Source organism: Varanus komodoensis, unplaced genomic scaffold (genome assembly GCF_004798865.1).
Source record: "Varanus komodoensis strain SLA01 unplaced genomic scaffold, ASM479886v1 scaffold42, whole genome shotgun sequence".
NCBI classification, from domain to species: domain Eukaryota; kingdom Metazoa; phylum Chordata; class Lepidosauria; order Squamata; family Varanidae; genus Varanus; species Varanus komodoensis.
The window spans coordinates 7,216,423-7,232,207 of NW_025335972.1; the positions used below are offsets into that span (position 1 = coordinate 7,216,423).

The 15,785-nt window shown below is 40.0% G+C and overlaps 1 protein-coding gene across 8 annotated transcripts in view; it reads left to right on the top strand.

Moving 5' to 3' along the window:
* SMARCA4 (SWI/SNF related, matrix associated, actin dependent regulator of chromatin, subfamily a, member 4) overlaps positions 1–15,785 on the top strand; it is a 115,374-nt gene that overhangs the window by 885 nt on the left and 98,704 nt on the right. For all 8 annotated transcript variants that reach the window (XM_044443644.1, XM_044443643.1, XM_044443646.1 and 5 more), the window contains exons 2-9: positions 752–840; positions 5,343–5,592; positions 8,802–8,934; positions 9,616–10,008; positions 10,163–10,261; positions 12,701–12,959; positions 13,357–13,483; positions 15,041–15,214. In XM_044443644.1, the coding sequence (XP_044299579.1) occupies positions 5,371–5,592; positions 8,802–8,934; positions 9,616–10,008; positions 10,163–10,261; positions 12,701–12,959; positions 13,357–13,483; positions 15,041–15,214 (1,407 nt within the window). In that variant the 5' untranslated portion in view covers positions 752–840; positions 5,343–5,370. The remainder of the gene's footprint in view (positions 1–751; positions 841–5,342; positions 5,593–8,801; positions 8,935–9,615; positions 10,009–10,162; positions 10,262–12,700; positions 12,960–13,356; positions 13,484–15,040; positions 15,215–15,785) is intronic.

Consider the following 15,785-nt stretch of genomic DNA (forward strand, 5'->3'; position numbering starts at 1 on the left):
GAGATAGGAAGTAGCAAACTTTCTTTCAAGCCAATTATCTTTTTCTCCCCTCCACATTCCTTCAGACAGGCTTCATGGCTTGGTTGTTTGCCTCACTGTTTCTCAATCACTGAGTTACGTCCTTCAGGGGTGTATGGCTATAGAAAAGTAGAAATACATATGAAAACAGAAATAGAAAAATCATATACATACATGGGACTTCTACGTACACTGTTCTTCCCTGCCTAGGCTGCCTTGTACCATCCTGGAAAGGCTGACTTCTTTTTCAGGATGCAAAATCCAAAAGGAATGTGGTGGATGCCTTCTTACGCTTTTATTGGCTAAATTTTCCTTACAGGGAATGTATGGGCAAACAGAAGTAGGGGTCACTCTCTAAATAAACATTAACAGAGGTGTATAATGTTTTATGGCTTTGTTTATGTGAACTTAACATTAGTTCCTCAGCATGATTGCTAAAAAAACAGAGTGCTGATGTTGCAAATATATCACAAGTGGTATATATGCATTTGTTTATTTGTTGCTATGCAATATTAGCATTTGTTTTTACTTTTTTGCATGTGTTTAAATATATGATTTTTCTGCATTCTACTGTAACTATTTTTAGTGCTGGCTTGCCTATACTTAACATTTCTACAGCAGGTTATGGAGTTGAATTTATAGTAGGCCAATGGCAATCATTTTGCATCTTGAAGTGCTGACCGTATGCAGCTCTTTTACACAGAAGAGTAAGTACAGTTGTTTTTTTTAGCAGTGTTGGACTAGATACTGGTTGCTGGGAGGAAACCCTTATTGCCACGCAGGACCAGTGCTATGAGCTAATAAAGACTTTGGAGTTCACAGGTAGGTGAAAAGGAAAGATGTTAAAAGTCACTTAGATTTCAGCTGTTTCTAAAAGGTGGGGCTCAAATAATAGGCATTTACGGAACATATTTCAGTAGTTCTAATGTAATTTATTAGTGATTTGATAAATGAGATTGGAAGGTATCTCTTAAAATAGAATAACTGGATTTTGCTTATAGTAAATCAAAGCTATTTATTTTTCATTGTAAGTATAACCTACCAGGTTTTCCCTAAAATGTTTGAAAAGGACAGCATTCTATTCAGGAATATGTTGCATGGTGAGAATGTGTCAGGGACATCAGCTCAAGTGATTCCACACAATGGCACATTCCATTTTCCATGGGAGAGGGAAGGTGACAAGGATGGTCAGGTGGAAAACATGGAAATGAAAGCATGTTACAATCAAAATGTTTTAGCACAAAATCATACTTTAAATTTTGTACCATTAGTCACTAAGAATAACTTTTTCTTGCAATAATGTACATAGATGTAAGAGGAAACCCTCTTCCTGATGCATGACAATCATGTGCTTCAACTTTACCATATGCACACATGTAGGGAACCATTTGCCAGTCATTTCTGGCTAATAAGCATGGTAAAAAAACCCATATCCACCAGAAGTGTGGCCTTCTGTTACACAGTAACAGAATCCATTGGCACAGTTCAACTGCTATGAGAGAAATTCAAGTAGGCTTAAGTTGCTTTTGACACCTCAGTGGCATCTGAATAATTGGCACCAACTAAATATGTGAAGCTAGTTTGTATATCAGAATGGCACATCACAGGAAGTGAGAGCTACTTCTACTTCATAGAAACAAACTATGCATGCCCTTTCATAGGTTGTTGCATGATGTGTAAACCTGGGCATTTTGTTTTTAAATCAGTGCTGTGTTTTTTAATCTGTAAACAACCCCAAGTGTCCAGGTTCACATGCCACAGAATAGCCTGCAAATAGGGTTTTTCAAACAGGAAATGGCTCTCACACCCAGCATGTCTCCTGAAAATTGTGTGTTAATTCATGATTTGCCACCATGAAGTACACACCAGGTTGCAAAGTACAGGATTTTTGCACTCCTTTTTCAAAGCTAAAATCTAATTAATTTGTTTCACAGTGATGGTATAACAATTTTTGAAAACCTCTTTGAAAGCTCAGACTGGTCAGTTTACTGTTTGTTCTAGGTAGACTGTTAGGACATCTTAAACCTAGAATTCTTAGATATGGTAGAGTAAGATTTTCTTAGGGAAAATTAGTATGTAAGAGTTTATTGTTGTAGCCATATATGTATAGTTACATAAAAACATGAGCAATTAAGTACTAAATACAAATAAAGTAATAAAATTCTAAGCATCTTATTGCAGTTATAGTTATAATGAAAACAATCCCAATTGTGTAAATAAATCGAAAGTACAGTATAGCAAGGTGTCTAACAAAATTAGTCAATACAATTCTCTTTCTGATTTTAAGGGTCAACAGAGTGAAAATGGCCACTTGGTAGCTAACATAAGGAAGTGCATCTGCCAGCAAGACATGAAAGCATTTCACTTCTGAGTTTGACCCAGTGTTGTACCTCTAACTGTGTCTTGAAGTGGGCAGTATAGGGCATAATTTTTAATTGCCAATGGCACCGTTCCACATGGACTTCATGGAATCTGTCTGCAGGATAAACTGAGGTTATAGATTGAAAATGCAGACTTAATGCTTATTTTAATGGTGCATCTTGTAATCAAGTAAATAATGTGAAACAAAATTGTTTTTCTTAAATAAGTGTATCACAAGGAGAATTTTAAATGCTGGATCCAGCCAGCATTGGGAGCCAGTCATGAAGCTTTTTTTGCCTCAGGTCTTTATATTCTCTGATGTGAGCAAAGTATCTGTTTGCAAAATTGAAAACAGCATATTTGCACACTGTTTCCCCATGTTCCCTCCCTGGTAGTGGTGCCAGTAACAGAACTAGGCTAAATGGTCTTCTGGAGGTCTCTCTAATTTCTTAAAATATTTTAGCAATGACAAATGAACTCTTACAGAAATTCTGTCTCCATCATTAACTGGGCAGCAGGGCTGCCCTGAGAGAGAGCCAAGATTTCCCTTGTTTTGAATTATTTGCAGCTGGGCAGGAGCTTTCTTATTTCAACTCCAAATTTCTAGCCCATTCAGAAGCTGAGTAGTCACTTTGCCCATAATATTTAAATGCAAATATAAATTGGCCTCCCTTTGAGAAGATAAACTTCACAAATCCCCCCACTTTACAATGTTAGATGTTAACGCTTTATTAAGGTGAATCTACCAAGAAAGAAATTTCCAGGATAAACACCCAAATATTTGAAGGAGAATTGTTCTGTTTGCCAAGCATAAATTGTCCATCTGTGCTTGGCTGTATTCCTACCAAAGAACATAACCTTTGCTTTATTGTAGTTATTTCTCAAGTTCTCTTTATCATAGTAATCAGTCAATCTAGTCAACATTTTTCTAGACCCCATCTAGGATATAAGTGCCATTTCATCAGAATACAGTAGGACAGAAATTCTATGCCCATAAAGCAAGGGAGAAAGAAACTCTATGACTTCATAACTTGGAATTTATCGTTAATACAAAATTAATTAAAAGGGGGTCCAAGGGTAGTTAGCGCCATGGCTGAGTGGGGACTGGAATCCAGAGCTCCTAGATCCCCAGTCCTACACTCTTAACAACTGTACCACACTCTCTCTATTTCAATCCTCTCAAGCTTTCCCATAGTATGGATCAATCAAGGTAATAAGATTGGTAAAGTCCATCAAATGCAACATAATATTTTCCATGTCCATGTATACTTCTGAATCAAGCCTTTTAAGATATTACAATGTTAATGCAAAGTCAGTAATGCTTCTGTGAAAGAATAGGACATCTTCTGTGAAAGAACATCTATTTTCATTAATCTTTCTGAATTCTTTGGTAAATGGGTGATCTAGAAAATATTGTCCAGAATCCAAAGACGTATGCACAAGGAATTTATCTTCCCTGTATTTGGGAATTGAGTGTTTTATCCTTTGGTATAGGATCTGTTGAAGGAGGAAGGAGAATGAAAAATTCTATTGGACATATGCAAAAATTGTATTGGGCATATAAACTCTTTTATATTTCTGACTGTCATAGGTATGTTCTCTTTTGAACCTGGTACTACTGCCTACCACACTTCTGTGTACTCAGCCCATTCTTTTACTTTTGTTAAGCCTCCCAAAGTTTCCCATTTCAGGAAGCCTTTGGATCATCCACCAGAGCAGAAGATGGTAACCTCTGTCCTATAGAGGTTTTCATCTGGTCTGCAGAGCTCATTTCTTTAAACACAAACAGGTGCTTCTAACTACTATTACTCCTTAGATCCAACAAGAGGCTTGTACTCAAAACAATGCTAAAAATGAAAAGATATCGTGAATAGAAAGCTGCAGGAGCATATTTATTAATGGGAAGTCCAAGAGGTCAATCCTACTTCCATTCCTTTTTCCATGCAACCATTGCAAATAGTATAGAAAAACTTTTCTTTTTAAAATTATGATGAAGCTAACAAAAGTCATTAGTTGCAAAATATCACCATCCCTCCATCCAGAGGTGAGTAGGTAAATTTTATAAGTGATGTCTGAAGTAGTAAAGGATGTTACCAATAGGCAGAGCTGTTCTAGCAGATGTGATACTGTGCAGACAGAACCATTGATGCAGTGCTGCCTAATAATGCTGTGGTTTACAGCAGTTCATAAAATACAATATAAAATGCAGATAACAATAAAAATGTCTTAAAATTTAACCAAAACATTTAAGAACCAAATTTAAACTATTTAAACAACTAAAACAAACAACACGACATATTGGCCAGCATAATGCTCCCATAATCCGTTTAAATATGTTAAATGCCGTAGCATGTGTTATGTTTCATGTTTATTATTTCGTGGAGTTGTATCCATTAAAATAAGTTAATTGCAAATGTTAAACTTTATCAAGGGGCTATGGGCTGACCTGGAAATTACAGTCAACACCAACAGTTGGTGTAACAGGGTTGAGTGGGTAGCTGGTCTCAAGCTATAGACTATGTATTCCTATTCAGCCAGTGAATTTAGCAACCCTGGGGCATGGACTGACTATCAAGTTTTCAGGGAGGTACAGATGCTGCAGTGCCCTGTGAAGAAATCTGGAAAGGCTACCAGTGAAGCAAGGATGGGTGTGAGACCTCTGAATATGTGTTATGGGGAGAAATAAGGGAGTTGGTTAGAAACTGATACCTTTATTTACTTGACTGTGCATCTTCCTAAGGGTTAATAAAGACAGGGATGCAGGCCAACAACTGGGGTTGAGAATGGGAGCAAGTTCCAGTCCAGGCTTCAGGGGTTTCAGTATTATTTTCAGCAAGGTGCTGACACTTTTGGAATAGCGGAGCATTCTGTGTCATTATTACTCCATGTTGTGAACTACTGTTTGCATTTCACTGACAGATTACTGTAGTTTCCCCAGCTAATAATGAGTTGTCTTAAACTAGGAAATTATTTTGAACAACGTTGGTGAAAATGTCCACTCCTGATCCTCCAATGGGAGGGACACCTCGTCCTGGGCCTTCTCCTGGGCCGGGGCCATCTCCTGGTGCTATGCTGGGCCCCAGTCCTGGACCATCCCCTGGTTCCGCACATAGCATGATGGGCCCCAGCCCTGGGCCACCGTCAGCAGGGCACCCTATGCCACCACAAGGGCCTGGAGGTTATTCTCAGGACAACTTGCATCAGATGCATAAGGTAATAAATCATGAAGTTATTTAATCTGTATATATGTTAATGAGACCTGTTTACTTTGCCTGTGTAAGAAATGAAAAAAAGAATTAGTGTTGGATGTCCCCTTTTTCATTATTTACTCCCCACCCCCCCAAACACACACAGTTTCCTTTTTTTCATTCATTCATTCATTCATTCATTCATTTCTTTACTGTCCCATAGGTGAAGCTCTCTGGGCAGTCAAGAACAATTATAAAACAAAACAACAAAATACATCACAAATGCCATAAAACGAAACAATCTTAAAATTATTTAAAAATAGCTAGAACACATACATTTAAAATACCCTGCAATGAAAAGATAATACCTTCAGATCCCTGGGTAACCACGGAGATCTCCACATAAAGGACTGTCTTGATCTGGCACCAGAAAGATGGCAAGCTTGGTGCCAAGTGGGTTGCAGCAAAGTGGTTGTTCTAAAGATGGGGGACTACCACAGAGAAGGCCCTCCTGCCTTGTTGCCAGACTCTGAACCTCCTGTGGGGTTGGCAGTCAGAGGTTGAGTGTAGTGTCTGAGTACAGAGCAGTTGTGGGAGGTGCCCTAATAGGTGTTGTGGTCTCAAGCCATGTAACGCTTTATAAGTTAAAACCAGCACCTTGCATTGGGCCCAGAAGCATGCAGGCAGGGCAGAACTAGTCTTACGTGTTCAGACTTAAGGTTAGTCCAGTTACTAACCTGGCTGCTGCATTCTACATGGGCTGCAGCTTCTGAACTGTCTTCAAGGGCAACCCCATGTAGCATGCATTGCAGTAATTAATTTAGAGATTACCAGAACATAGACTACTGAAGCCAAACTATCCTTGTCCGGATAGGGGCATAGCTGGGCCACCAGCCATAGCTGGTAGAAAGCACTCCATGCCACTGAGGCCATCTGAGCTTCAAGTGCTAAAGATGGATTGAGGAGAATTCTCAAGATACAAACCTGTTCCTTCAAATGGAACAGGTTGAACACCATCTGGTCAAAGGAACTACCCACCAACTGCATCTCAGTCTTGTCTGGACTGAGCTTCTATTGCTGGCCTTCATCCAGTCCATTGTCAAAGCCAGTATAGCACATCTACAGCCTCACCTGCTGAAGACGAAAAGGAGCAATACAGTTACATGTATTCAGCATACTGATGGCAGTGCACTCCAGCATGCCATGGAACTCACTCAGTGGTTTCATATAAAGGTTAAATAGCATGGGGGACAGAACAGACCTCTGAGAAACTCCATGCTGGAGAGTCCATGAAGCTGAACAGTATTCCTCAAGTGCCACCTTCTGGAAACAGCCCTCCAAGTAAGAGCTGCACCACTGGAATCCCAGCTCAGAGACTCATCCCAGGAGGAGACTATGGTTGATGCTATCAAAAACCACTGAGAGGTCCAGGATTCCCAACCAGGTCACACTCCCCCTGTCTCTCTCCTGGCATATGCCATCATACAGATTGACCAAGGCTGTTTCTGTGCTAAAACCAGGCCTGAAACCTGACTGAAAGGGATTCTAGGTAATCAGTCTCATCCAAGAGTGTCTGTGGTTATCCACCCTCTCCAGAACCTTTCCTGGGAAAGAAATGTTTGCTAAAGTTATTAAAAGTCTTCCAGGTTAAGGGAGGACTTTTTTTCTTTCAGGAGGCATGGGACCACTCCCTCTTGCAAGGAGGTATTAATCAGCTCCCTGGCTCAGTTCATTTTCCTTCCTAAATTGCAGCAGAACTCAGACAATTCTAAGATGTCTTTGAGGCCAGCATGTTATAAGCCTCTAAAAACAACTCCGAAAAGCTCCACTGGGTGGCAAAGGGAGGAATGAGTAGAGGCAGAGAGATATTGTTTCTTTGCTGTCCTCATTGCCTCCAGGAACCCAATTATAAGTGCATACCTGTGTTCAATTGCATTCACTGGGAGTCTTTCTCTGTATCACTCAAGGCATTTCCTAAGCTGTTTCATTGCTCCTGGCTCTGGGGTATACCATAGAGCCATCTGAGCTGTGCAACAGAGAAGGCTAATGAAATGCAGTTCATCAGAACTTTTTCTTAGCCTTATGTTTCAGTATGGAATGTAGAAGATTTATTTGTTAAGGGGGTTTCTTCCCATTGGTCCATTACTTCTAGGAGTTCAGTCATTTATCTTTATGATTTTTATCCAGTTCCTATGATTTCAGAGCTCTATTTCTAAGTAGTGCTTAGACTTTCTCTTTTCCCAATTATGTTAACTGCTAATATTTCTTCCCTTTTGAGATGTTTTATCTTGCTGTGTGGAATTGTTTTTGGACAAATCCATACAGTTTTGTCTATTAATCTGTCTTTAAAAAAAGAAAGAAAATTGAAATTATCAATGTTGGTGAGCCACACTTAATAATCTAAGTTGTGTTCATTCGCAATAAAACATCCTTCTTTGGTCATTACTTCCTTTCCACCTGGAAAAGTTCCTGCAGTTAGTAATGTGTTAAGCTTGTATTTGTTCGCTGCATACACTTGTATCTTAGGAGAGTAATGTTCAGTGTTGGAGGAGTAGCACAAATAATCACACAGTTAACAGAAAAACTATTTTTCCCAACATTCTAAATACTTTAACAAGTTGCTAGGTAGACAGTAAACTTTTTAAGTTGCAAATTATATCTGAATACCGTCGAGATGGGTATTCAGATGTAAGGTAAAAATATACTTACAAAAACAGAATTGAACCATGTCTTGAATGGAAAGGGGTAGGAAAATTGTTTTTGGTATAAATGTGACTAAAATGGGATTTTAAAGTTCAGTGAAATGTATATAGCACTTCTTAATTGCATGTTACTGAGAATGTAATCCAAACAATCTGAGAGTTATGCTATATAGATAATATTTTGCTAAATAGTGTTCGCTACTAGCTTGACTTTGGTCTAAAATTTATTTTTCCTTATGAATGGTTACTGGTTCTTAAGTAAATGCTTTCACTGATGGTGATATATTCTTTGATAATACCTTTCGTGACTGAATTGATAGTAACTTGGTCAGACAAACAGAAATAATAACAGTGCAATCCTTTGTATGTGTAACTCAAAAGTGCCATTGAAAATGAATATGGCAGTACAGCCTGGTTCCTCTGGATGTCTGACCTGTTTTGAACATGCTTATATGTGTATTTCTTAAATAGCTTGTGCTCGTTCATCTCTTTGAATGGATTTTAGATATTTGACTTTATGTTCTCACTGTAGCCAATGGATTCCATGCATGAGAAGGGACTCTCTGAGGATCCTCGTTACAGCCAAATGAAAGGCATGGGAATGAGGGCTGGTGGGCACACAGGAATGGGGCCTCCTCCAAGCCCAATGGATCAGCATTCTCAAGGTACTTCTTTCTTCAGGGTAACTGTGGAGAAGATTGCAAGTTGTCTCTGTAGTCTTGATAACTGAATTAGCAATAGAACTGTAAGAGAAGCAAATAGTGGTCACAATGTGTAGACATCTTTTGATTTGATCTTTGCTTAAGAAGGAATGCAGTTAAGACTTAGGTTAATGCTATCGCTGATGTGTGGTACCATCTTGATGAGGTAAAACTATGGGGTCATATCTGTTTTAGCAAGGCAAAAGTTGCTGTATTTTGAAAAAGCATACATTTGTAGTTTTAAGTTGATGAGATTAAAGATGCAGTACATGGCATAGCCTTCTTTGCTATGCAGGAAGAAGATGGGGAAGAATATTGTATAAGCATAACATTTAACTTGAGTCCATTGGAATTCATTCATGCAAGTCTGTATCATCAATTAGTGTTATGTGCAAATGTGAGCAATAGTAAGGCAGAGTTCTCTGCAAACCTTTTCTCTCAATTTCATATTTGGCAAGTTTATGTTCTTACTTCCTAGTAAATTGTAATGGCACAATTACTCTTGGTTTAGACTGCTTATTAAAAATGCACAGATGTAGTGTTTACCAAAATACAAGCACATGTTTAAGTGAAACTCAATTTTATTGTTGATTTTTGATAGTGTATAGGAAATTGATCTTTCTTTCTTCATTTCACCTCTTCCAGGTTACCCTTCTCCACTTGGTGGTTCTGAGCATGCATCAAGTCCAGTTCCAGCTAATGGTCCTTCTTCTGGACCCCAGATGCCATCTGGTCCTGGTGGAGTTCCATTAGATGGTACTGACCCACAAGCACTAGGACAGCAGAATCGGGGCCCAACTCCTTTTAACCAGAATCAGCTGCATCAGTTGAGGGCTCAAATCATGGCTTACAAGATGCTTGCCAGAGGCCAACCTTTACCTGATCATGTTCACATGGCAGTACAGGGAAAAAGGCCAATGCCTGGAATGCAGCAGCAAATGCCAACACTACCTCCACCTACTGTATCTGGAACAGGACCAGTGCAAGGACCAGGGCCTGCCCCTGGACCAACACCTCCAAACTACAACAGACCTCATGGTAAGTATAAGTTGAACCACATATTTGGGTGGTATGCTTCAGTGCAACCCATTTCTGTGACAATGATACCTCCTTCTTTCTCAAGAAGTGAAGTGTGCTTTGTAGAGCAAGAATCCTTAATCTATGTGTATGTGTCTGTTCAATGTATGCATAGGTATGGGAGGGCCTAACATGCCCCCTCCTGGACCCTCAGGAGTTCCTCCAGGAATGCCTGGGCAACCCCCTGGTGGACCCCCAAAGCCCTGGCCTGAAGGTAAGACTTGCCGTGGGGGTTCCATGAAGTGTGGTATGTCTGATTTACATATTGAGTACAATTTGCATGAGCAGCAGAGTCCAGTGACACCTGAAAGACTAATAAGACTGTTCATTGGTTTTTGCCTCAGCAGATTAACATGGCCACCTGCCTTAGAAACTAAAAATCTTGGGATTGGGTGCCAGATCCTTTTACCTTAGTGATACCAATTTAGGTCTTTCTGCTAGAAAATTAAAGTAGCAATTTTTAAGATGTCTGGATGATAGTGTTTTCAAATACTGAAAACTATCTGAAAACTGCCATAATTTCTAATGCAGTTTCTGTACACAAATTGTGTTTGGGTTTGCTTGTTTTCTCTTTAGTTGCACTTTCAAAGACTTAAGTGCTTGGTCAAATCATCCTCAAGTTGGCTTACAATAAACTATAATTTCATAATTATTATTATGTGTGCATGTGCATAGCCACTGTTCCACAGCAGATGGTACAGGCCAGACAGTGTTTCTCTTCAACGTGGAAGTTCTCAGGAAAGTGTTAGCTGGGAGAGCATGGTCTTTTCAGGATTCAGCTGCACTAGTTGAAGACCAGTGTTTTAAATAAAATGGAATAGATTTGAAGTTCATGCAAGTTCATGTTGAAACCTTGACAAGGATTTATTTTGTGTTGTTTCCTTCTGCCCTTCTTGCATAAAGTTAAGTTTTCAAATTAGTTTGCAGAACTGTAAAGTTGAAAAAGAATGCCCTTTGAATATTTCATGTCCAGAATTACTATACCTTTGACAGAATTCAGTTGGCACGTGTGTATGCTTGCTTTCATACACATGTGCAGGTTAGGCGAACACAATTCCAGTGTGGAAGACAGTGTATGGGGAGTGTAATCAACACATGCTCTCCTTCCCATTTACATCGGGCACTTCCCCACCAACTGATTGCCACTGAGAACTTGAACCATTATCTGGGCAGCAGGGCTGGAGGAAGCATGATAAAATTTCAGTACCTGCAGAGGAGAGAAACTGATGTATGTTTGCATGCATGTGTGTGTATGAATGGGAATGAGCACACTGTAGATGACCTATCAGTTGTACTGTTTGCCAAGAATCTGTTACTCTCTAACTGTAGTTAGAAAGTAACAGACATTATTTGACATTACTACAGTTTATTATTTATTTATTAAATTTGTTTAAAGGGAGCCTATTAGCATCATGCTCTTTGTCAGCTGCTTGGCAAAAGTTGTGGTCAATAGCAGGAATCAATTTGTTTTTCACTTATGAAATGCAGAAGTTGAGATTTAGTTGTTAAGATGCATTTCTCTTGGTGAAACTTTATTAAGGCCTCTGCCCAGGGTGAAATCCTAATACACTGCAATGTGAGTCATTGGCAAGTATGGGCTAGCAATAGTAGATAGGGTGTGTTCACATGTCACACTAAGCCATCCTACAAATAAGTTGCACAGCATGGTTCCTTGGAGAACATTCCACAGTGATTCCAAGAGACTATAAGGCTTACCATGGGGTCATTATCCCCTTGCCCTCAGTCTACCAATTGGTATCCCAGTGTATGATTGCTATTCTTTTCCATTTGCTGCACTTTTTCACCCCTGGAGTCCCAAAATAGTGCAATTGGGATATTCTTCTTCTTTGTGGTCTTTGTGTATTACACATACGGGCTCTGTGCTTGTGCAGTGCCTGCTATCAGGAAGATTTTCCTAGCTGAGCTCATTTTGGCGGGAGCCCCTCCCCTCCCTCCCCCCAGTATATATAAGAGGAGCTCCTTCCATTTTCCCCACTTCTTTTCCATATTAATATTATTGTTGCTGTTATTGGATTGGTGTTTCTAAAGTGTGCAGGGGTGCACTTGCAGCTGTCTGGTATGTGCAGTCTTGCCTGATAATTTCCTTGTCTGCTTCAGTGATGGTTACCCCAAAGGTGAAACTGGTCTACTGGGTCTGCATAACACAAGAGCCCCTTGTGAGTTCAACAGCCACTAGAAGAAGCCATAGGTTGTCAGAGCAGCCTCTTGCTGGGAAAAAAAGTTACTTTGGTCTTGGAACAACTTGACAGTCCACCATGACTAGTTATCCACAATGGGTTGTCATGTTATACAAATCTAGTTAGAATGACAGATGTAGATTAGAGGGACCAAACCGTGACACAATGGTCTATTGTTGACCTTAGGATCAGGCACAGCTTCTCAGCTTAATTTTATAGTGCGAATGTAAGGATGAAATGAAGTGGGGTGGGCTGGGGGGTTGCAGGTGAAAACCAGCATATGCTGACCTGAGCAATTTGGAGGAAGACTGAACTGACTTAAAATATATTAAGCATAAAATAAATGTATTCAGGCATCTAAACACAGAAACATCTTTGAACATTCCACTATTTTTATTTGTATGTACCATGATCACACTCATACCAATTTTCTTCCTAATACTGTTTGTAAATAGGACCAATGGCAAATGCTGCAGCCCCCACTAGCACACCTCAGAAACTGATCCCTCCTCAGCCAACAGGCCGTCCTTCACCAGCACCTCCAGCTGTACCTCCAGCAGCTTCCCCTGTAATGCCTCCCCAAACCCAATCACCTGGGCAACCAGCCCAACCTACCCCAATGGTGCAGCTCCATCAGAAGCAGAATCGCATTACTCCAATCCAGAAACCAAGAGGACTTGATCCAGTTGAAATTCTTCAGGAGAGAGAATACCGGTAGTGTGGCTCTTAAATTGCATATTCTATTTTACCTCTTAGCTGGTACTCTGCTGGTAACAAGTTGACTCCTTACTGACAACTGAATTCAGTTGAGTGACTTTTTGGGCCTGTTGGTGGCACTGCTAGTCTTTGGACTACGTGGCCTGTCATACTACAACCAGCCTTTATTTTACCTAATGAAGGCATTTATAGCTTTGGCAGTATAATAAATATTGCCATTGCAGATGGGTAGATTCAGTCTGGCTGTCTGGGGCTGATGGAAATTACAGCCCAAAAACTTCTGGAGGGCATCATGTTGGGGAAGTCTCCCTGAGAGGAACACTAATGTGTTTCATATCCCTTGTTTAGATAGAGTGGTGCTTGGAAACTCATTAGTCTTAATATCTGTATACAGACTACAGGCTCGCATTGCCCACAGAATCCAAGAACTTGAAAACCTTCCTGGGTCCCTGGCTGGTGACCTGCGAACCAAAGCTACTATTGAACTGAAAGCACTACGATTGCTTAATTTCCAGAGGCAGGTAAGGTTGTGCCATTGCTGGAACTCCATCGCACAGGAGTGTTTTAGGAATTGGAATTCAATGTGGAAATCAGAATTAAAACCACAAGGTTTTGTAACTTAATGTAAATGTAAGGGAATTATAATTTCTTTTTACCAGCTTCATTTAAACACATTCTGTAGTTTAAAATGTGGAAACCACCTCTAGACCTGCCCAAGTTAAGACATTTTCCGGAAAAGTTTTTGTTTACCTGTGCATCTCAGTCTTGGGTTAAATGACTTGCCAGAATTGCCAATACTGTTCTGTATCAGCATGAAAAGATTACTTTGGTGTGTCAACAATGCAGTTAAGTAATAATGAAATTACATCATGTCAGTATTGCCATTATGTGATGCTGAGAATGGTTGAGGTTTTAGAGCTGGGTGGACTTGTGATGTTCTTAGAACTTCAAGGTCAAAATAGGTGTGGGCCATTGATGCTCCCTTTTCACTTGTGGCCTATTTTGTTTGCCTGAGTCTAAAATAGTTTGCTCTCCAAACCATTTGTGTGTCTTGTGTGGCCTGAATTGAGTAGACAGCAGTATAGATGGATGTTTGGTCTCACACTGAGGCAAATAGAAGCGGAGAGTCTTTTAGACCATTGCAGGTCTCTAGGAATGTGTGCAAACATTTAGATTATCTGGCACCAAAACCAAAAGAGGGAGCAATTAGGCATGGTGACTAGCTTGAGGTTGCTGAAGGGGTCATAAGTAGCCTTTGTATGAGTTTGTAGGACTTGGCAGCATCCTCCACCCACTACCCTTCCTGGACACTTTTCCAGCTTCCTTTTTGAGCTTAGCTCTCTCAAGCCCATCATATGTCCAGTACAGCTTATTTAATCTTTTCTCATGCTGAGATAGATTTGATTAACAGCAGAGACAGGATTTTGGTCACACTGTCCCCCCCCCCAATAGTTCTTCTATTCACCTATGACCTATCATCAACTGCTCCTACAGAAGGTCCAGATTTTTCTGGACAGCTTGCAATAAGTGCAAAATCAGTTTAGATCTAAAATGAAACCGAAACCTGCATAATCAGAAGCAGCATAAACTATAATGAATTGGCAGCTTGGTTTCTCGGGCCCGTTCTCAGGTGGCTAACTTGGGCTGGTGCTTTTGGCCAAGTTCTTGGGGTTCAGGAGATATTTTTATTTATCTGTTTGTTTATTTATTTGACTTTTATCCCACCCCATTAGCAATAAGGCTTGCTAACATGTGACCTATTTGTGGGGGCTTTCAGCCGGACCATATTGGCATTTTCTTTGCTGAAAGAGATTGGATACTCCAAATGTACATAAATACACCTTAAAGTATAGGCATCAGAAGTAAGTGGCACATACATTGCTAAGTGATTTTCCTTGCCTTCTATTCCTTTTGCTTCAAAGTAACTGTTACCGGTGTTCACCTTCCAAACCAACAGGGGAGCAGGCACATATTGAGAATGTTTGGTTGTGCCAGACATGCTACATTTACTGGTTCACTTTCTCTTTTCAACTTGCAGCCATAAGTTGAATGTTTCTTTTTAATTTTTTGCCCAAAAGCTGCGTCAAGAAGTTGTGGTGTGCATGAGAAGAGATACTGCTCTGGAAACAGCACTGAATGCTAAGGCATATAAACGTAGCAAGCGGCAGTCCCTACGGGAAGCTCGCATCACTGAGAAGCTGGAGAAGCAACAGAAGATTGAACAAGAACGGAAACGCCGACAAAAGCATCAGGTATGTTATTCTTCTGTTGTTACTTGAATGTGGCTTGCAATTATGATTTTTTGTTTTTGTGGTGGGGGGGAGGGTGGGACAGCAGGAAATGTACAATTGAAATAGAGTTGTTTTCTTTCTTGGTCCTCTCTTGCACATTAACATTTATGGCTGCCCAAAATGTGGAGACTTGCTTGGTCAATGTCAAATTGCAGTATGCTGCATCCACAGACATGAGCATATTAGGTGGCATATAGATTTCTTTGTACATACTTGACAGCTTTTAATAAGCCAGCTATCAAGAAGCAAAATAGTAGTGAGATTTTTCTCCTGAAAGATGATGACTGTTCTCAGGGTCCTCTACTTTTTCTGTCCTTCTCCAAGCTTCTTAAATACTCCAGAAGTACATCCCACACCCTTTTCATGAGGATGCGCTTTTAATAGCTATCAAACAAAAGGGATATTTTAAAGAAAAAATCTTACCTAGCACATATGAGCATCTTGTTGGGCAGGGAAATGTATAGCAGTGAAATCTGCATGTCTTTCCCTGTCCAAAAAGGTAATAAACAATCTGCAACTCTTCCAGAACATT